Source organism: Aulonocara stuartgranti (assembly GCF_965226115.1).
Source record: "Aulonocara stuartgranti genome assembly, chromosome: 22".
NCBI lineage: Eukaryota > Metazoa > Chordata > Actinopteri > Cichliformes > Cichlidae > Aulonocara > Aulonocara stuartgranti.
Window position 1 is genome coordinate 15,570,461 of NC_138957.1, and position 21,257 is coordinate 15,591,717.

General features: G+C 39.2%; 3 protein-coding genes across 4 annotated transcripts in view; all 3 read right to left on the reverse strand.

The window, feature by feature from the left end:
- The window catches only part of rims3 (regulating synaptic membrane exocytosis 3), a 53,775-nt gene extending 52,803 nt beyond the window's left edge, over positions 1-972 (reverse strand). The window contains exons 1-2 of one of the 2 annotated variants that reach the window (XM_082522279.1): positions 465-972; positions 118-317 (exon numbers count right to left, since the gene is read on the reverse strand). The gene's annotated coding sequence lies outside the window, so the exon portion shown is untranslated. Of the gene's footprint in view, positions 1-117; positions 435-464 lie in introns of those variants that run through there. The other variant, XM_082522280.1, reaches the window with a different exon arrangement.
- A 2,575-nt stretch (positions 973-3,547) lies between these two features.
- nup42 (nucleoporin 42) lies at positions 3,548-8,059 on the reverse strand. Its single transcript, XM_082522275.1, has 7 exons — positions 7,778-8,059; positions 6,680-6,974; positions 6,488-6,576; positions 6,325-6,401; positions 5,562-5,648; positions 5,109-5,211; positions 3,548-4,878 (listed from the first exon to the last, which is right to left on the reverse strand). The coding sequence occupies exons 1-7, from the start codon at positions 7,947-7,949 to the stop codon at positions 4,367-4,369; spliced, it is 1,335 nt and encodes a 444-aa protein (XP_082378401.1). The 5' UTR covers positions 7,950-8,059; the 3' UTR covers positions 3,548-4,366.
- A 978-nt stretch (positions 8,060-9,037) lies between these two features.
- On the reverse strand, positions 9,038-19,583 carry LOC309699300 (gasdermin-E-like). Its single transcript, XM_082522274.1, has 10 exons — positions 19,392-19,583; positions 17,969-18,204; positions 17,665-17,857; positions 17,250-17,427; positions 14,685-14,805; positions 12,630-12,779; positions 12,175-12,296; positions 11,820-11,940; positions 11,634-11,704; positions 9,038-11,094 (listed from the first exon to the last, which is right to left on the reverse strand). Exons 2-10 carry the CDS (start codon positions 18,174-18,176, stop codon positions 10,867-10,869), a joined length of 1,392 nt encoding a protein of 463 aa, XP_082378400.1. The 5' UTR covers positions 18,177-18,204; positions 19,392-19,583; the 3' UTR covers positions 9,038-10,866.
- Positions 19,584-21,257: the final 1,674 nt, after the last annotated feature.

Below are 21,257 nucleotides of genomic sequence, written 5' to 3' on the forward strand. Positions count from 1 at the left end.
CATCTGCTCAGATATCAGTTGTATTATTCCGATCATCAGTCCATTGGTGCGATCATTGTCCTGCACGGACACTGAGCACCGCGAGCCGCGCAATTAAGAAGGAATCAGTGCACTTACCACTTACAGCAAGGAGCGGCGAAGGCAAGGTGCGGGGAGTCGGAAGTTGTCAAATTAATGTTTGCTTCTGTCGTTTTTGTAAGTATGTCATCGTTTGGGTTTTATTTTCGCTGTGCTGGTGTGAGGACGGCGGTTCGCAGGACGGCTTGTCGGCTCTGTGATGCTGGTCACACGGCATGCAAGGCGCGGCGAGAAACGCGCTGCTGTGGCGAAAGGGATAGGAGGGTGGGAAGGAGGGAGAGGAGAGATGGATTACAAGCAGGCCCAGCCGCTTGGAGAAGACAGGCAAACAGCGACTACGCGTGGACATGTGTGGAGAAAGCGTGGAGGGAACTGTAAATGTTTACCTGTGCAAAAGCGTCCACCTGTCCTCACATTTATCATTGTGATTCACCTTTGCCATTCTTCGTTTCGGCCTCAGGAGGAAACTGTTTTCAGGCTGGAGAAAGTTACATTTTACGTTTTATTAACTGCTTTGCACCAGCTTTTAGCCCAGTGGTTTTCAAAAAAACTATTTCTGGCATGACCCAGTTGTGAAATAAATTTTACAAAATTGTAATTTTAGTTAAATAAAAAAGTAAACACAGCAACCTTTTATTAAATAATAATGCTAATGATAATAATGTAGCTGCATTTAAAAAATATGTTACAGGAACTGCCTTTTTAAAAACCTTAATTAGGCACTATAAACAGCTAGCAGTAGTTGATATGCAGTTAGCATATAAACTAGCTTACCAAGCTAGATAGCAAAGAAAACAGGAAGAATAGAAGAATTGAATAGCCAATTTATAACGTTAATCACATAAAGTAACAGCTGTATGTGTAAATAAGCAAACAGGGTTTGGGGGGGGGGTTAGCTAAAAAGGTTATGTTGATGTTCTTGTCATAGTACTTTTTTTATTCCCCCAAAGTGAAATATTAATCATAGCTGGTGTGTTAAATCCATAAATTTAGGGTTTTCATGTAGCAAATTCACAATGGGGATGAGACTCACTCCAACAAGTCACAGTCCATGGCTGTGAAATAGTTAACACACATTATAATGTGTTAATTGGCGATTTTTAGATGTGTTGTCATTTTTGCAGAGAGCGGCAATAACTTTGCCACTCTTGCTGTTTTGTTAAGCTAATGGTCTCCTGGCTGCACAGCCTCATACTTAATGGACAAAAAAGAGAGTAAAAGAAATCTTCTAATGTTAATTTCAGCAAAACAACTAAAGGGTGTATGTGGCAAAATGTCAAACTCGTTTACTCTAAAGCGTTGTAATGAGTTATATATATTTACATGTGTCCTAGCTCCTAAAGTTATTTAATCCAACAAGTGTGAAGAAAACAGTTACTTTTCTTTTGCAGCCACTCATGGTGAACTTCAAGAATTGTTGAACTCTTTGGCGGTCGCTGCCTTTTGCAAGACTGAAATTATTCTCTGATCTAACTCAAACAGCTGCAAGCAATCGCAGGCTGGAGTACGTACAGTAGGCCTATGCAAGTTGAGACTCTTGGCTTGGACACAGCATTTAAATTTTTCCATTTCTGTAATGTATAAAACTCAACAAGTATACTGGATGTTTGCTAGAGATGACTCATAACACATCACATTGTTACTGTCTGAGTTACCCAGTCTGTACAGCACCAGTACACTAGATTAATGTGAAATGAAATTTCAAAAAAAAAAAAAAGCAGACATGATCTTTACTGGAAAGTATTTTGAATTTATATGAGATCTAATGAAATTGAAATGGCTATGCTTCCGTTTCCACTTAGTGAGTATGCAGCAGTGTCTGCACAGTTAAGATTGATGCTTTGAATTTATTTTCTATCCAGCCTTTTTGGATCTCCAGTTCAATATTTAAAACAAGACCAGCCTTAAATGCAGCATGTGCAGTATATTCTCTAAGCCAACGTTTCTTACTCTCAGTGTGTTAAGCGGAAGACACTAATCCTACTATGAAACCATAAACATCCTCAGCATGGAAACACAAGGCCAGACATGGACCTATAAAAATATATTTGCAGGTGAAATATGTGCCACCAAGGCCTCTTGCAAAAGGCCAGTCAGATAGGCATAAATCAGAGGCCTTGGATCAATGCCCTGTTTCCCATAGGCAAACTGCTGTGGCACAACACAATCAATTCTACCTCTGGATTCATAGCTCCAATTACTAAGCCTTGTTCTCTGCTACAACTATAAAAGGGGTGGTGTGTGTGTGTGTGTGTGTTGGAGGGGTCACCTGGAATCATACCCTATTTATAGTAGTTTTGGATTCAACTCAGTTCCTCTGAAATGTGCAGAGGGGCAACCGAAGCGTTTCTTTCTTTCCAGTGCTGACATCAGCTAATGCAGACACCACAGTGGCAATGGAAACAGCGTGCATTTAGTCACCCTATAATAAAGACAAAAATTGCTGATCTGGAAAAGTTAGCAGCAGGCAGAAGTCATAATTCAAAGGGCTGCTACACAGCCGGGGCATGCAGTCTAAAGGAGGGCATCAACCAGACAGACAGCTCCTGTTTCCCTCTTATCGATGGGTGTGTTAAATATATTAAAGCACCATATACTGTGTACATCTGGTTCGTGTTGCTGAAGTCAGGGCACAGTCAATTGGATTACAGTGCACGCTGTGTTGTTTAAGCAGTGATTTCACAGGAGGGTTGGGAAGGGAGGACTGAAGGAGCATATGGACTCAAGTCTTGACGCTGTATTTCCATCATTTTAAATGTAGGGTCCCTCTTGGGGAATATTTAATGATCCATGGGAGGAAAGGAGGGTACGCATGTGTGTTAAGATTACGCACAACTGGTCAGACGAGCAATCCCACATCATCACTGAGGTGATGTATCTGAGAGTGAGTAAATGATACCAATGAAACCCCGTGCGTTTCTGTGTGTGTATTCAGGTATCCACAGACTCATCCCCTCACTCATGCATACCCTACGTAAACACAAGCAATGCTATCGATTTGATGCCGTAGCAAACCTGCTTATTTGGTGTGGGGTGGGGTAACAAACACTCACAAGCGCCCTTATTTATCAGTTAGATTGCTTTAAAAGTCACAGGACAGCAATACAAACACATTTCAGCGGCACGAGGGAGCAAGTGCCTTTTCATGAGAGCGTGTCTTTTTCAGTCGTTCATTAATCAGCTGAATTATTTATCATCTTCTAGCAGGGGGTGGGTGGGAGTTTACTGCTGAGGGACAGAGGAGCAGGAGAGAAAATGACTGTGTTGCACACTGTTGCTCACAGTTAATGTTCAGTATTTATAAGAACACAAAATTTGTATTAATTATATCTACAAGGCCTTTTTGACCTGGCTGTAAAACACGGACACACAAATGCAGGCAAACACGAAACCCAGCTTCACCTCCGACTGAAGCTACGCACTCCCCGTCAGCTGAAAATATGCTCGAGTCAGCAGAGGTAGAGCCCCCTCAGCAGAATGGTTTTTTGCTTTCACATGGATCACTCTTGCTGTCCCACCATTTGCTCAGCACCTAATAAATACATTCTGAACAGCTTATTTATTCTCTGTCATTTGGAAGCTGCCTCACTTTGCTCTCTGTTAGCAGAAATCTGGTGTGAATAAATGTTTGTTTTTGGTTTCCAGGCCTTGATTTTGTTGTTTTATCACATTACATTGCAGGGGAAAAGTAGCCTGAAGTTAAAAAGTACTTCTAGGTTAAAACACAAGTACACTTAAATGCAGAAAAAATAACAATAATAATAAAGAAAAAAAAAACCCTCATGGACAGCTTGTATTGTGACACCACCTTCTGACTGACACATGTAATTACAGCAAGAATTCCTATCCCATGAAACCTTAAATGAAATACATTTATTTACCTTTAGCCCAACACACAGATAATCTCAAATTTACTCCACATAAAGTTCAAGAAGCTGATTTGCTGAATTTTGCATGTTTGATCATTAAAAATTAAAATAAACCTTTAAAAGATTTTTTCCCCATCAACTTTTCTTGCTGTACCCTTAGGTACTTAAAAGGGAAAAAAAATCAACAAATTAAAACCCATGCAACCTAAAATCGTTCAAAAATAGAACTTTTTATGACAAAAGATAGCTCGAAAGTACACAGCACACTTCCAAACTGAGTTTTCTCCACCTACACCGAGGAGAAGTGTGTGGATGTCAGCCACATCTTCAAAATTACTTGCACGGAAAAGGTTTAAAGCTTAAAGTTTACACAAAATTATAGTTTTTAGTTTAATAATCTACCCATATTCTCCACAGTATCACACCACTAGCAGGTTAGAAGGGGGGGGCTTCAGTGGAATCTGTCCCAGAGTGAATTTCTTAGCCTTGAACTGACTCAGTTCCTCTTCGGTCAGTTTACTCTCAGGGGAAAACAGACTATCTGACGCCCCTTCGGCAGACCCAGTTCCTGAAGTGGGCTGAGTGGCTGCTGCCCCAAATCCTCCACTTGTCTGCCCAAAAAGACTGCTGCTTCCTGTTGTCGCAGGGGCTCCAACCCCGAAACTGCTGCTTGCTCCAGTGGGGAAACTAAATCCAGAGGCAGATCCAAATCCTGACGCAGGTGCTGGTTTGTCCGTGGTGGTAGAGGCGAAGGAGAAACTTGAAGCTGAAGGTGTAGAGGAGGACGCAGTGCCGAACCCAGAGGGAGGCTGTGTGGGAGCTGCTAAGATGTCACCAAAACCTGTTGAAGATGACTGTGTGGCTGCAGAGCCAAATCCACTATTTGAAGCAGAAAAGCTGAAACCGCTGGCCTGGGCTGGTGCACCAAAATCTGCAGGAACAGAAGGACTTAGAGTTATCATGGAGTGATGGATAATTTTATAAAATACCTTTTATTATGAAATTCTGAAAACCTATACTTTGATTAATTTAGTGCTAAAATACTAAACTACATGCAGTCTCTGTAAAATCTGCTCAAGCATCATAACTCATTAGAAATGGGAAGTACCTTCAAAAAAGAAAGACAGTTTATGATTCAATGAAGAAATCGTTAATCTTTACCTTTGCTTCCAAAGCTGGAGATTGAGGATCCAAATCCAGTTGCTGTTGTCGAACCAAACCCACCTGAAGATCCCTGAGGTGCGGCACCATTTAATTCTGCAAGCTGCAATGAAAACAAATGAAGTAAAAAAAGAAAAAAAAACAAACCACTGAATTAAAAGCCCCAAAACAGACAGGAGCAATGCTAGTGTCAAATCAGAACGTCAGCATTAAATCTAAACCAGGTGTTCGATACGTTCAAAGAGTAGAAGGAAACTTTATTAAACGAAAATGTATTCTGACATTTCCATTGCTGCACACTGCTGACATGCACACCTAATGGCAAAAATCTAAACACATCTTCTCAGTGCTGTTTGGTTTTCACGTCTCATTAGGGACCAGTTATGGACTCTGGAATTGTAACAAATGATCTAAAGTTGGGAAGCGATGTTTGTGAGGATCTGTGTGTCTTACCAGTGCCGCACGAGTGGCTGGATTCATAATCTTCAATTCCTGGACTCTGTTTTTCCACTGACTGAGCAGCTGATTGATGCCATTCATCTAAGCACAGACAAGAGGAATTTCTTATACTCTTAGAAATACTTAAACACATTTAACCTTTTGCCTTCCGATATTAAATTAGAGCTTGATTATAATAATCAAGCCCATGTAACAAAAAGACTTGGGGCCATGCTTCTATCCACGACGAAGATGTGATACCGCGGAAGCACTAGCTGGTAGTCGGGCCGTACGCGTGTCTTTGTGGATTATGTTCAACTGCACTAAGTCCGCTTGTAGTCGAAAAACAAACAGGCAAACATTTATTTCCACAGTTTTGAAATGCAGTGATCCGTTTGAATGTTCCTGTACACTGCAAACACAGTAAGAAACTGTTTTTCTCCACAGCTAGTTAAAGCCCCCGTAGCTCCACACTGCCCGTCGCGAACGTTCCCCCCGTGCACAGTTACCGTGTGTTAAAGGAACAGTACGTAAAAATTAAATAAGGCAAGAAAATACAATTTAACTGTAAATCTTACGCTAAAGAAATTATAAAGTAAAAACTGAAATTCCCCATTATCTTACACTTATCCTTATCCAAAATGATTCAAATTATTAACAAATATACACTCTGTGCAATCTGAGTAAACTAAGAGATGATTAGACCTTTATCCTGTACAAGATGAATACTGACCCAAAGCCAAACAGACATGACATTACTAAGGAACACTACACTTACGTAGCCCTGCAGATCTCCTGAAGGTCTTGTGGAGTAGTATTCCAGCCGGAGCTCTTCAGGGGAGAGGTCAGTGAAACCTGTAGTCAAAACATAGGAAACATGTTCAGGTCCAGTGTTTCAGTTTTTAAAAATATACATTTAAAATGAAAAATCTCATACACACCAGATACAAGTGTCTTGAAGCTATAATAACACGAGAATCCCCACTGGCCAGACTTCTCCCAAACATCCATGTCCATCTGAATAACTTCCCTGGATAACAAATATGACAATGATTTCCTTACGACTGATAAAAAAAATTTGTTTAAAAAAAAAAAAAAAAAAAAGAACATTATGTTTTCTCATAAAGACTCACAGTTTTTTGTCGTCGTCTTCATCACCAACTGTTCCTCCCGCTGGCCTTCCTCCCCCCCTGCTTCCCCTGTCAAAGGTGCTGGGAGTATTAAGAGCTGAAAATCTGTTTTGACTTGAGAAACTAAAGTCGGAGCTCTTCACATTTTCTCTTCGCCCTCCACCACCACCACCTCCTCCTCCCCCTCCCCCACCTCCTCCATGACCCCAGTCGTCACTTCCGTGAGAAGAGAAGGATGAAGGCTGGATGTAGTTTCCTTTTTGCTGGGAAGGATTCACCCAGACTCTGTTTCCAAACCCTGGAATCAAAATACAAACCAGTGTCACAAAGCATTACAAATTGTGTAAAATACACTCCATAGTGCATCATCATTATTAACCAATTTTAATCCTTGTTTAAATCACTTTATTAGCTCTCTGGATAGCTTTATCCTCAACTTTCTGCTTTACTGAAAGCTGGTTGTCTGCTTTACATTCATTTATTTGATAACCACCATGAGGTCTCATGAAGTGGTAACATGAAATTAAATTGCTGTTGTTTAGCACACACCTGACCTTTGTAAAATATGTATTTGTTTCTAGTATAACTGCATTGGAAAAGAAACTACGACACAGTAACATTACCCATCCCTCCTATACTAAATGTGCATTCATGTGGCTTCAGAATAACAGGAAAACCTCTTCTGTGATGCCCATTCAAGTTTGGGAAAAATAAAAAACCCATATGCCAAGTTGTTGACATACTTAAAACTTAACAGAGTTGATATTTTTGACTGGGCCCCGTGCTATGAAGTGAATTCAACATACTCAGGCTACCCTTCCATTTCTAAATAAGCTAGCATGACGGGGACACACCCCAGTAAGAAGTGAACCACAGTTGAAAATCCAGGGTTAACTCCATGGTTAAGTTACCTAGATAAGCACAATCTCAGCCCACTGTTCAAATACCCTACCCACGAAGCAAACTTAATTTGCCTACAATTCAGTGGAACAGTAAAGGAAGGCTAACAAAAGCTAGCTAAGAGAGCGAAAACATCACACGAAGAATGCTAAAGAAACTGAAAGTACGTTTAGATGAATGTTAACTTATCAAAGACGTTACCTCCACCTCCACTTCTGGGCTGTTGCTGACCAGAGGAGCGGTTGCTGTAGTTGTTGTTATATCCTCCACCACCTCCTCCTCCTCCTCCTCTGCTTCCTCCTCTTGGGTGCTCATTCCAACATTTTTCGCCGTAACGACAGCGGCCCTGAAGAAAGAAGTTGCACACAGGCATTTCCAAAAGGTGCTAAAGGCGTCTTTTAGAGCGCAAAAACACCACTTCCACTCGGCAATATTTTCTGGCCGTGTCTGAACTGCGGTCGCACGAGATTTACGTCACCACTCGTCCCACGTGGTCTTTTTTTTCGGGTGGGATTCTTTTTTTTTTTAATTTCTTTACCAGATAATTTCTCTATCAGATATTTTTTAATTTTAACAAAAGTTATATAATAATATAAAATAATAATATTAATAACAAGAAATTAAATAATCATATTAAATTAAAAACACATTTTATTTCATTTTTTGTAATTTAACCTTTACCAAAGGAAAAACAAATCTGTATTTTTATTTTATTTTATTTGACCAAAATGTAAGGAGAAGAAACTACAGATACCTGAAAATTGTAGTAGTATTAGTATTTGTACTTGGTAAAGTATGGTAAAGTCCTTGGTAAATGTTGTTAAATAATGTCACAACTACTAATAACTCACTCAGCTACTAACTTATAAGATCTTATTAAACATGACTCAGCTAAAATAATCACTTCTAAAATGTAAATTACAGCTACAGCATGATGTGTAATAATGTTAAAGTTAAAAGTGATTTAATGTTTGTAAGACCTTAGAATATTTAATCATTATTAAATATTTGCACAAACTCTGACTAAAATCCAAGATACACCTTTCATCACGCCTTTGTGGTTTGGAATCTCAGAGTTGGAGAAACTTTTTGAACCTATGAAAAAAAGCACACTGAAGATGTCAAACACTTTCTTACCTACAGTTTGTAGCTGTCAGTAAATAGTAACCTTAAAAGCTATGGTGGAACTATAAGAAAGTTACGGTGCTTACTGTAATGTAAAAAAAATAAGTAAACACTAATTTAAGATAATTAGAAATGGTGTAAATAATCTGTATCGATACCTCACTGATACACAGCGACTACACCACACTCGTTCTTAATTTCCAAAAATGTAAATGTAAAAGATGATCATTTATAGTTTTCAATACAGAAATCCCCCAATGCACTACTTTCTCTAAACGTGTACAATAAAATGTAGCTTGCATCACATTTATTTTTCTATGGAGGACACAATTCACAGAAAATATAAAAGTTTTATTTTTGCTTTCCGTGTTATCAAAATGATATACTTTGATACAGACAACTACATGCAAAACACTTTCTTTGAAAGCCCAGTAATATAGTCTTTCTTAACAATAAATTAGAAAGTAAGTACCAGTAAGGTCATGAGAAAAGGAATGTCATAAAAACATATAGTTCATATATGAAAACACACGATCTTCTTAATAAAAGCTCTACTTTTTAAAAATGTCAATACTGTATTTTATAGTGTAGCTTGTTTTAACAAAGTCTGGTCTTCAAGAGAATATTAAAAATAAAGCTTTCTTTAAGTAAAAAAAAAAGTTTAATGCTATTTTGATTATTAAGATGAGCAGCAATACAATGCCGTACCATTTAAAATTAAAAATCCTTGCATGAATTGGCATGTAGCATGTTTTTCACCACATAGATATGGAAAGGCTAGTTATTTTATATACCATAGGCATGGAACAAACTTCAATTTTTTTATGTTAATTGAAAAGCTTAAAATTGCAGAAGTGTAGAGCTGCCAGCTAGGCAAAAGAAAAACAGAGCTATATTACGTTATGACATGAAAAATCTAAAAATATACTTTTGTTGTTTGTTACATATATTTTAATGTTAGTACAATATCCTTTTTTACGTTTGAATAACATAATATCACGTTATTACAATATACATAATTATCACGTTTGTACAATATAATATTTATATTGTACGAACGTAAACGGTTTTTTGTTATAACGTGATAATTATGTTTATTGTAATAACATGATATTATGTTGTTCAAATGTGAAAGATATATTGTACAAACATATAAAGTATATTGTTAGATCAATAAACGTTTCACGTTATAATGTGATATAGCTCTATTTTTCTTTTCCCTGGGTGGCAGCTCAACGCTTCTGTATAAAATCATCAACATGTAAACATTTCTTGAGCTGAGAAATTTGAACTACCTTTAGCTTAATCGCCTTTCAAGTGATCCCTGGTTAGTAAATTTTCTAAACGATGAGATTTACTAAAAAATTTAAAAAAAACTGTGTACCAAAAACTAGCAGATAAGAACGTCTGGATTGAACTTGTAGGACAGATTACTGTAAGGCAGTTGTCTCGAACTCAAGTCCTCCAGGGCCGCTGTCCTGAAATGTTTCCATGTGTCCCTGTTGCAACACACATGAATACATCATTAGCAAGACTCTATAGAAACAATTCAGCCATGTGATTCATGTTACAGTAGCTCATGAGTGAATGAACCTGGTGCAATAAAAGTACTTTTAGAAGTACATTTTTCCAAACACTTATACTTGAGTAGGGTTATGGGTTGCCACTTCAGCATGCAATCAAGTTCTATACTCTTGCTAATGACCTACTAATTTTATTCGGGTGTGTTGCAACAGGGACACATGTAAAAGTTTCAGGACACCAGCCCTCAAGGACTGGAGTTCGAGACCCCTGCTAAGGTGTCTAATCAAACTCTGTGAAAAGTAAGAAAATGAAACAATATATCATATCAGGGCTTCCCCACAATATATCAAATCCTCCTTCAATTAATCACTATCTATCAATATATATTTCTTTTTTTCAAAATACATGTTATACAATGTTTGTTTTAGATAATAAAAACATATTTATGAAAAAAAAAATTTCCCCTGCTCTGTAATAAATCTAAAGCAATGTTTTAAAAGTAATAATGATAATAATATGAAAAAGTCTTGTAACAAACGATAGCAAGCTTACATGTAATAAGATTTTAAAATAAAAAAAGAAATGGTGCAAATACAATCAATAAAAAAGGAGAGGGAGTGCACACTCAGGCACTACAACTATTAAAGTGCATTGCAGAGCAAACACAATCCATGGATGCTGAGGAAGAGGACCACTGGTAGGACTCCTGCATTATCTCTGGTTTCCATCCACAGGAGGTCAGCGTCTCTTCTTAGCATCACACTGGCAGAGGAAAGTAACTGCTCTGCCAGCTGAAAGGCCTGGTTATCCTGCAGCAGGGCAGGAAGAGACTGAATGTTGAGAACATCGCTGCTCTTTAGCTTGCACACCTGGGGAGATAGGTAGGTGGATCAGTGGACAAGTTTTTTGTTGCAAAATGTTGGTTTACAGATTCGAATTCTACTTTCCTCAAAGAACTAAAATAAAGAAAGATGAAATGGTTTAATAAATACTATAAATTTATGTCATAACATTAGATATAGAGCTAAAACCTCATAATTGGTTGTAGTTAGCTTAGCATAGCTAGCCTGGTTAAAGCAGCCACCAGAAAGTCACAAGGAATTTTGGGGGGTAAAAAATACATAAAGTAGAAATATTATTATTAATTGAACTTTAGAAGGTCAGATAGGTGTGTATTTTGACACCTCTGGAACAGAGATAGGCTAGCTAGTTCCCCGTTTATACTAAGCTAAACAGGTGCTTGTCATGTTTAGAGATGTAAAATTTATTTTTAATACATAGTTTTCTTTTGTGTGTGAGTGTGTTCTACGTAAATATTGAATTATTGAAATAACTCAACCACCAATGTACTAATCATGGTACCAATCATTACCAACAATGTGTACTAAACTGAAACAAGTTAGCTAACCAGCATGTTGAAAGCCTGCAGAAAGTCAGGAGCGCTCTTGCTCAGAAGTTCCAGAGTTTCTTTGGGCAACTCTATAAAAACATTAAACAGAACACATGATGAGGTTAAACCCACTAAAAAAAAAAAAAAAAATCTGCAGCACTGCTTTGTATGCTGAGCTTTTTTTTGTCTGTAACTTCCTCTTACCTTCCATGGCACTGACCAACAGGTGCGCTGCATTTAGGGTGCTTTCAGTGGGACTCTCTGCACTGGGCTGCTCTTCTTTTGGGGTCCCATTGTGTATTTCATTGCTACACAAATCTTCAAGCTGACATAGAAAAAGGGCTTCAGATTAGAAGGAAAAATAAACATTTTGGGATGCTGTGGTTACACATTTATTCACACAACCGCAAGACAGACTATTTTAGCCGACTGGCTAGTGGTCACCACGAAGATAAGATAAGATAAGATAAGATAAGATAAGATAAGATAAGATAACCTTTATTAGTCCCACACGTGGGAAATTTGTTTTGGTCTACAGGGCATTACCAGTTTCACTCACCACAAGCTGCAGATATGACAGAGCAGCACTGTCATTCAGAGTTTCTTGGAGCTTCTTGAATAAAGCCCATTGGGTCGGCTGGGGGAGCTTTGCCAGAGGAGAAAGGACTTTTTCCTGCGATTCTGCAACAAACCAGAAGATACTGTTTGTTTATTATCGATTATTATAACCATGTGACTGCTGTTCTTTCATATTGTCATAATCATTTTTTTAGGTATTACAGCTAGTTTTAGTGGCAGTGTTTACTACTGAGGAAAGTCAGCTCAGCTATAATGTTTGAGAATAAACCACAAAATGCAACGGCATAGGCAACGTTTCAGTGAGACGGATAAAATAACTTGTATTTGGGACAAAAAGGAACCTTCCTCGGTTTGCCATAAGTCTACTGTGTTTCATTTGTTATATTTTTTTCCATCAACAAGTAATTGTGTGAATGTATGAATGAAGGGACAAACCATTATGAAGTGCAATAAGGGGGGCTTTCTGTGGAACCTTCTGCTCGTTGCACTTTCCATCCACTGTGTCGAAGCAATCATCAGAAGGCCAGGACCTCGAGATGGAGTCTGACTCAAAGCCTCCAATTGCACCAGGTTGTAGACATATGTCTGAAAAATACAGAAAACATCATAAACACATGGGCAAACACATATCACACACAAATGTTATCTGATTATTGAGTGTGTAAACAGAAGAACTTACTGTTGCTATTCTATCCTCTAACCATGTTTGGCTATCTATCACTAACACTTCTATTCCCAACATTTTATTTTCCCTTTCAAAGCATCTAAGTCAAGAAGAATAACTGCTCTTTATAGTGCGGCTTCCATGTATGGGTGTAATATAGTGTGTCCTATCTGATACACACATACACACACACATAGCAGCAGCAAAATGGCTGGACAGGAGATGGTAAACTGAGATAAAACTAGAAAAATTTACATTTCCTGCGAAAATGCTGTGTGGATGCCTTAACGCTGAAGTTGTCTGCTGAAAAAGCTGAAAAAGTTGAAAACTTGCAAAAAGTTATATGGCGGTGAAGAAACTGAAAATTCTGCTGAAAACAGGTGAAGAAGCAGAAAATTTTTGCTGAAAAGTGGTGAAAAGCCAAAAATTCTACTGAAAGGGGTAAAGACGGAGAAATTTTTGCTGGCCCTCCTGGTCTCAAGGCGGCTACTCATCTCACTGAGCCAAACTTATTCTCACAAAGAAGAGGTGGAGAGCCTGACAAATCTGCTGAAATGAGCAGGAGCTGCTGAGAATTGTGCTGATAAGAGGTGAAAAGGCTGAAAACTTTGCAGAAGAGGTGAATAAGCAGAATTTGGGCTGAAAAGAGGTTAATGAGCAGAATTTCTGCTGAAAAAAGTTTTTTTCTGAAAACAGTAGAAAAAACTGAAAAATTTGCTGAAAAGGGGTGAAAAGGCTGAAATTTGTGTTGAAAAGAGTTAAAAAACTTTAACTGTTAACTTAAAGAAATGTTACCATAAGCGGGATTTGAACCCGGGCCTCCCAGTCTGAGAACGGCATCTCATCTCACTGAGCTAAAACACAGGTCAACCTGGCGAGGAAAATCAGTGACCCCACTGACAATGTGGAAGAAATGGGCATAAAATATTGCAAAAAAATTTTTCAATATCTCAAAAGTATAGAAGTTATGAGCACCAAAAGTCATAGGACCCATTAGCAGAAACAGCAGAATTTTTAAAAGTTTGAACAGTGAAAATTGGCTGAAAACTGAGGGAGTAGTTAAGTGCCAAAAAACGTACGGAAGCAACTAGATTATAGTGGAATAAAGAATAAAGAGAAACAGGAACTCAATAGTGTGGATGCCTTTGAGGCATCCACACAATAAAAGATTACCCTCTTCATAAGTAGATGGCAGCTACACGTGTTACTATAATTACAACAACACCTGACGAGCATGTACACCCTCATTAACCTCTCCTGTCTCTAACAGCAGTACAATACCTGTAAGCGAGCATTTCATCCGTGGCAGGGGAAATGGCCAGAGGACAAAAAGACTGATAAGACTGTTGATTGAATACAACCTGCATCATTGCTTCATTGTTGTAAATACTACCGCTGCCATCTTGGAGGCTGCTGTAGGATAGTTGTCGGAAGCTCACCTGGGCATTCCAGGCAATATAAGCTAGCCCCAAGAGGAAACTAAAAAAATGAAGCCAACATGGAGTCCCAGTTTCTAAAGTTGCACTTGAGGCTAGTTCCAAACATGAGTCAATCCCTATAGACTGCCATTATAATCACACAAATATCAGCAGGGTAACTTCAGGCCATTGAAGCAAACACCTATGTGTGTTTAATCAAAGCAGAGACCGTAGAAAAGCTATGATATCCATTTAAAACCTTTGCCACACACAGCAGCAGTTTTTCAGTGATTTGGTTGTATGCTTGGTAAGTGAGATCACACCAGAATGTTAAAGTGATATTGTCATTCTCACGTTCATAACCACACATGTGGTTTACCACACACACTCTCACTCACACACACTCACAGTATTGTCCGTCTTTTTTAACCTCCAGTTCCAGGATGCTGTACGCGATGACTGTACCAGAGGGGATCTCCACAGAAACATCGCTGTCTATCTCAATGCTGTTGCTGTCCTTCACACACACCTGGGAGCACACATATACAGGGAGTGCAGAATTATTAGGCAAGTTGTATTTTTGAGGAATAATGTTATTATTGAACAACAACCATGTTCTCAATGAACCCAAAAAACTCATTAATATCAAAGCTGAATGTTTTTGGAAGTAGTTTTTAGTTTGTTTTTAGTTTTAGCTATTTTAGGGGGATATCTGTGTGTGCAGGTGACTATTACTGTGCATAATTATTAGGCAACTTAACAAAAAACAAATATATACCCATCCATCCATCCATCCATCCATTCGCTTCCGCTTATCCTTTTCAGGGTCGCGGGGGGCGCTGGAGCCTATCCCAGCTGTCATAGGGCGAAAGGCGGGGTACACCCTGGACAGGTCGCCAGTCTGTTGCAGGGCTCAAATATATACCCATTTCAATTATTTATTTTTACCAGTGAAACCAATATAACATCTCCACATTCACAAATATACATTTCTTTTTCTTTTTTTTTTCTTTTTTTTTTTAAAGAATCACGGTGTTGCAATGGCCCAGTCAAAGTCCGGACCTTAACCGGATTGAAATGCTGTGGTGGGACTTCAAAAGAGCTGTGCAAAATGAAATGAAGCAATGTTGTAGGCCAGAATTCCTTCACAGAAACATGAGCAACTGGTAACGTGTCTCACGGTGTTGTGGAGACAACTTGATAACTTGTGATATACAAGCTATTAAATCATGCAAAATATGCAGTTTTTTACAGACAAGAAGGAGAACAAGAAAAACAATGGTCTACTATCTGTAAGAGGTTATATAATTCCTTTAAATATTTAATATTTTAGACATAAATTTCCAAAATCAATTATTATTTTACAATAAGAGGAAGAAGTGAAGCAATGCAAGGCAGTGATACTGACTAAACTCCAGTTGCTTCTCCTGAACACAGATTACGAGATATTTGTCGAGTTATGACATTAATGTTTGCACAGCATTTACCACTCAGAGGGCAATATACATTTCTGACATTCAAAAACAAAACAAAAACAAATCAGCGACCAATATAGCCACCTTCCTTTGCAAGGACACTCAAAAGCCTGCCATCCATGGATTATGTCAGTGTTTTGATCTGTTCACCATCAACATTGCGTGCAGCAGCAACCACAGCCTCCCAGACACTGTTCAGAGAGGTGTACTGTTTTCCCTCCTTGTAAATCTCACATTTGATGATGGACCACAGGTTCTCAATGGGGTTCAGATCAGGTGAACAAGGAGGCCATGTCATTAGTTTTTCTTCTTTTATACCCTTTCTTGCCAGCCACGCTGTGGAGTACTTGGACGCGTGTGATGGAGCATTGTCCTGCATGAAAATCATGTTTTTCTTGAAGGATGCAGACTTCTTCCTGTACCACTGCTTGAAGAAGGTGTCTTCCAGAAACTGGCAGTAGGACTGGGAATTGAGCTTGACTCCATCCTCAACCCGAGAAGGCCCCACAAGCTCATCTTTGATGATACCAGCCCAAACCAGTACTCCACCTCCACCTTGCTGGCGTCTGAGTCGGACTGGAGCTCTCTGCCCTTTACCAATCCAGCCACGGGCCCATCCATCTGGCCCATCAAGACTCACTCTCATTTCATCAGTCCATAAAACCTTAGAAAAACCAGTCTTGAGATATTTCTTGGCCCAGTCTTGACGTTTCAGCTTGTGTGTCTTGTTCAGTGGTGGTCGTCTGTCAGCCTTTCTTACCTTGGCCATGTCTCTGAGTTTTGCACACCTTGTGCTTTTGGGCACTCCAGTGATGTTGCAGCTCTGAAATATGGCCAAACTGGTGGCAAGTGGCATCTTGGCAGCTGCACGCTTGACTTTTCTCAGTTCATGGGCAGTTATTTTGCACCTTGGATTTTCCACACGCTTCTTGCGACCCTGTTGACTATTTTGAATGAAACGCTTGATTGTTCGATGATCACGCTTCAGAAGCTTTGCAATTTTGAGACTGCTGCATCCCTCTGCAAGATATCTCACTATTTTTGACTTTTCTGAGCCTGTCAAGTCCTTCTTTTGACCCATTTTGCCAAAGGAAAGGGAGTTGCCTAATAATTATGCACACCTGATATAGGGTGTTGATGTCATTAGACCACACCCCTTCTCATTACAGAGATGCACATCACCTAATATGCTTAATTGGTAGTAGGCTTTCGAGCCTATACAGCTTGGAGTGAGACAACATGCATGAAGAGGATGATGTGGACAAAATACTCATTTGCCTAATAATTCTGCACTCCCTGTACACACACATATAGGATTGATTAGAGGAAGGCTGACTGATTTCTTTTTTTCTTATATTTTGGGGGGTGCATAAACAGAATTTCACAAATTTATGGCGATCAAACTACAAAATAAGACATATGCTGATAATAATTTACCTGATAGAATTATTGAAAACTCTCATGGCATCATGACTAAAAAAGCTTTTAAGAGGCCTACCTTAACCGAACTCCCCAGCATGCCAACCAGCCCGAGCACCCCTTGAAAGGTGCACTCTTCCACTTTTGTCTGGGTGATGGAACAGGGGCTGGTGGTGAAGATCCTCTCCTTCACTAGCCCCACCACCTCAGCCCGCTTCTCTATCTGCCTCACCAGCACGTGCTGCATGTCCACCGACCTGATATGAAGAGAAGCTGGTGTTAATGGTTTGAGACAGACTGATTGACAAATGGAAAATGACACCACGCCGCTGTGGTCTGAGGTGTTTAGCATGTGATGCCTGAAGTCCACATTTATAAGGAGTTCATTACATCACCATTGATGACCTCATCTCCTTAATCTTTGATTACAACCTGTATATGTGAAAGCAGTTTTTAAAAATAAAATAAAAAGCTTTTAAAATATTACATCATACCTGTTGTCCGAGTCAAGTAATAGCTTCTTCACATTCACCTCCTCTTTCTTCAGCTGGCCAAAACATGACTGGAGCTTGGTAGTGCCACGCCCCTCCAGTCTGATACTTGCAGAGCCGGCTTCGGGGCCCAGATCACTAGCAAGTTTAGCTCCATATGTCCCCTTGTAGGTCAAGAATTCTGACTCTGACACTCCTGCAAAAACACAAGGTGTTACCCCGATATCAGCTTTGTTGAAATGTGTCTGGGAACTCACATGCACGACATTTTTCCTGTAACAACTTAAGTTTGAATCTGCACACCTACCCGGGATGAGCTCCTTGTCACCCAGCAACAAGTCGCCGAGAGTGAAATCTGTTGGTTGGTACCTGGGTCTCTGCCAAAACCAGCGCTTGCGTTTGATCACGAGGGCCATGGGAACCAGTTTGTGAGAGTCATTTACTCGAGAGACGTGGATGAGAAGTCCTTCGGGGTCAATCTCACGGACGAAGTTGGCAGTGGCCTTGGAAAACATGACTCCAGAAGACGAGCACCACAGACAGCTGGAAGAGAAAGAAATTAAAGGTTTCAGCTTGGGCTTAATTTCTCTCCAACAGCAACCCTAATGTGTTTTATTTAAATATCTAAACAACTGTAGGTGATTTCCAGTTGGTATTCTCTCCAGCTCTCTACCCTTGATTGTTTATGAGTGACTGAGAGGCCTGTGTGTGTGTGTGTGTGTGGGGGGGGGGGTTAACCCCCAAATAGCAAGAAATCAGTGACTCATCGGACATAGAGGAAGTCCCCTGGATGTTAGGATACAACTTTAACAACAAAAACATGAGTGCACACAGACACCAAGGTCCACTAATACTGCAGTCTCAGTTTTCATTGTTTAAATATTCACAATATTTGGATGTACAATAAAGAGGGGAGGGGAGTTTGGAGGAGAAGGCTGCGCAGCATTAGATGGTAGAGGAATGTTACATAAAAGAAGATGATGGAGCTCAGGCTTTTGAAAACTATCCTCATGAATAAAATGTAAGAATGTTCAACTTCGCCGTTGAAGATTAAGGCAAACTAACCATGACTTGACATAGATTCACTGTGTTGAGTCACTTGGGTTAAATTATTAAGCAGCTGCCGTAATGTCACCTGGGACTGTCCTTTAACCCCAAACTCGCACTGTAAAAGCTCACATTCTGAATATTTCATGTTTCTTTTGTTTAGTGTGTTCTGAACCAAGGAAACAAGGGGCATAAAAGGAATAACTGTCACATGCAGTAGATAGATAGATAGATAGATAGATAGATAGATAGATAGATAGATAGATAGATAGATAGATAGATAGATAGATAGATTTTCTATAGTAATGTAATGTGTCGATGAGCATAATCAGACGCTTTAGGTTGCTAAAGTTGGACTCTGACAGTCCTGTTTTCGGCTCAGGCTCCACGACCACCCCCATACACACGTGTGCCAGCCCATTTCCCGGTGGCAGCCCACTTTTTCCAGTTCAAGCTTTCAAGCTACAGTAGCTGGGGCCGCGCACGAGCTGGCGTAATGAGTGAGGTCAATTGCGCACGAGCCTCAAGACGCATGACTTGGATGAATTTAAAGGGAGCCGGAGACTCAAAAATACTTTGACCGCAAAATAACAACACAGGTTGGGACAGTGAAACCATTCTTAGTCTCGTCATCGCACAGAAACACAGACTGACACGCAGTAGCCAATAAATAAAGTTTTTACCTTTCTCAGAGTTGACAGTCAGTAACGAAATGTGACCGATGATGACGTAAAAAATAAAATCCAAAAGTAGTCCTTTGGCTTTCTAAGTGAAAGTTCACACACAGCTATTTGAGCAAATGACGAAACTGTGAAGCAAATCCCCGAAAGACAGCACTGTCCGGGAGAAGCTACAGGCGAGTGCTGAGAGGACTGTATAGCCAACCCTAACCCTAACAGAAGACCGCCTCCTGGAGTTAATTCTGATCATATGAGCACACTGGGACGTGTATCTGTGTGTGTATCTGTGTGTCCGTTTCGGGACATGAGCAGATTTGCCTGTTTGAACTTATTAATATTATTCATTCATATGTGATGAGTAATCTTTAAAACGGATGTCTTTTTCAGCAAAAGTTCATTCAGCAGCCAAACCACATCTTGCCTCACAACACAACCATTGAGGTGGTCAAGCAATTTTAAGTCTTTATTTATTTATTTAAAATGAGCTAGAACATTAAGCTCAAAAAGATAATTTAAAAAAATAATAAATGAACTCATATTTAAAGGATACGAGAAAGTTTCGTGTATTTAGTCTCTGTGTTTTCATTCAGGTCGTCTGTTTTCCTCCCTCTAAGTAACTTCAGGTTTAAAGTCTTTCATGAGTCTGTTCAGGTCATGTTCATTTTTCGTGTTTTCTCTTCATAGTTCCTCGCATGTACCTCTTCAGAATCATGTTCACTTTTGTCATAGTCATCACAGTTTATGTTTTCCCAGTTTAGGTTTTAGTTTTAGTTCTCACCCCCTGTTCACCTTGCTTTGTTTTTGTATTCATGTTTTTTCAGCCTAATAAACGGCTCGCCTTTTGTTTAAAGTCAGTTCTGTCTCCTTTTGGGTGTGCATTTGGGCCCTCCATCTCACTCCAACACAGTCTACTTCCGCGGACCGTGACATATGGTACTATAACAGGCTCTGTGATCAGGAGGTTTAAAGTTCATAAAAGTAATTTTCATGTTCATTAGTGAAAATGTAGATGCATGAAAGTAGTTTAACCTTTAGTGCCTCTACAATTTCTTAATAATATTGGGGGAAATTATTTTTTAAAAAAGAAGAAGAAACCACAGGGAGGAAAAACAGCTTAGTAAAAAACAGGAGGTGAAACACAAATATACCTGTTCACAAAAAGATGATGGTGATTGTTTTTGATTCATATTTAAAAATCATCAATGGTGATTTTTTAAATTTTGGATATTTGTTTATAAACAGAACATTAAAAAAAGCATAAAGAAAAAGAAAATATGTTCTGGTGCTAAATTTATGATACTGAACTCATCTGTGAAATCTTCCTTTAATTGTAGATGTTATGAAATTTCATATTTTACAGTGGAAAGTTTTAAACAACAGACATCATTGTAATATTACATGAATTATTTTTGTATTGCAAATGTTCTGAAATTATCTATTTGATTATGGAGTGACGATGTAATTGGATTTTTGCCACCGACTTTGATTACAAATATTACTAAATGTAAGTTAGGTCCTGACTGTAAAAACCAACACATTTTCAAATGGCAAACGGCACAACAGTCTGGTCTGCCATTTTTACTATTTAAATTCTGTCTTTTACATCTTAAGTTTCAGTTCCTTTAAGAGTTCAGGGTTGGGTCATTCTGACCTCCAGCGATCCCTTTAGTTGGCACAGGAGTGTAACTAATAAAGGTCCTCTTTTCTCTAAGTCAGAATAACTGATGATTGAGGCAACAGGATGCCTGCTTGTCACCATGTCCCACTTCTTTTTTCACACATTTTCATTTTTCTTCCAAGTGTCCAAGAAAGTAAGATTAATAACCTGACTTTGCCTCCATTAACAGTACTCGCAGCACGCATTGACTA

Coding starts and splice junctions, on each gene's coding strand:
- nup42 (XM_082522275.1), bottom strand. CDS start 7,949: ATGCCTGTGTGCAACTTCTTTCTTCAGGGCCGCTGTCGTTACGGCGAA. Junction 6,975..7,777: donor GCCCAGAAGTGGAGGTGGAG/GTAACGTCTTTG, acceptor TTTTGATTCCAG/GGTTTGGAAACAGAGTCTGG. Junction 4,879..5,108: donor CTCCAGCTTTGGAAGCAAAG/GTAAAGATTAAC, acceptor CTGTTCCTGCAG/ATTTTGGTGCACCAGCCCAG.
- LOC309699300 (XM_082522274.1), bottom strand. CDS start 18,176: ATGTTTTCCAAGGCCACTGCCAACTTCGTCCGTGAGATTGACCCCGAA. Junction 12,780..14,684: donor TAAAAAAGACGGACAATACT/GTGAGTGTGTGT, acceptor TGTATTTTTCAG/ACATATGTCTACAACCTGGT. Junction 11,941..12,174: donor TGTCATATCTGCAGCTTGTG/GTGAGTGAAACT, acceptor TTTCTATGTCAG/CTTGAAGATTTGTGTAGCAA.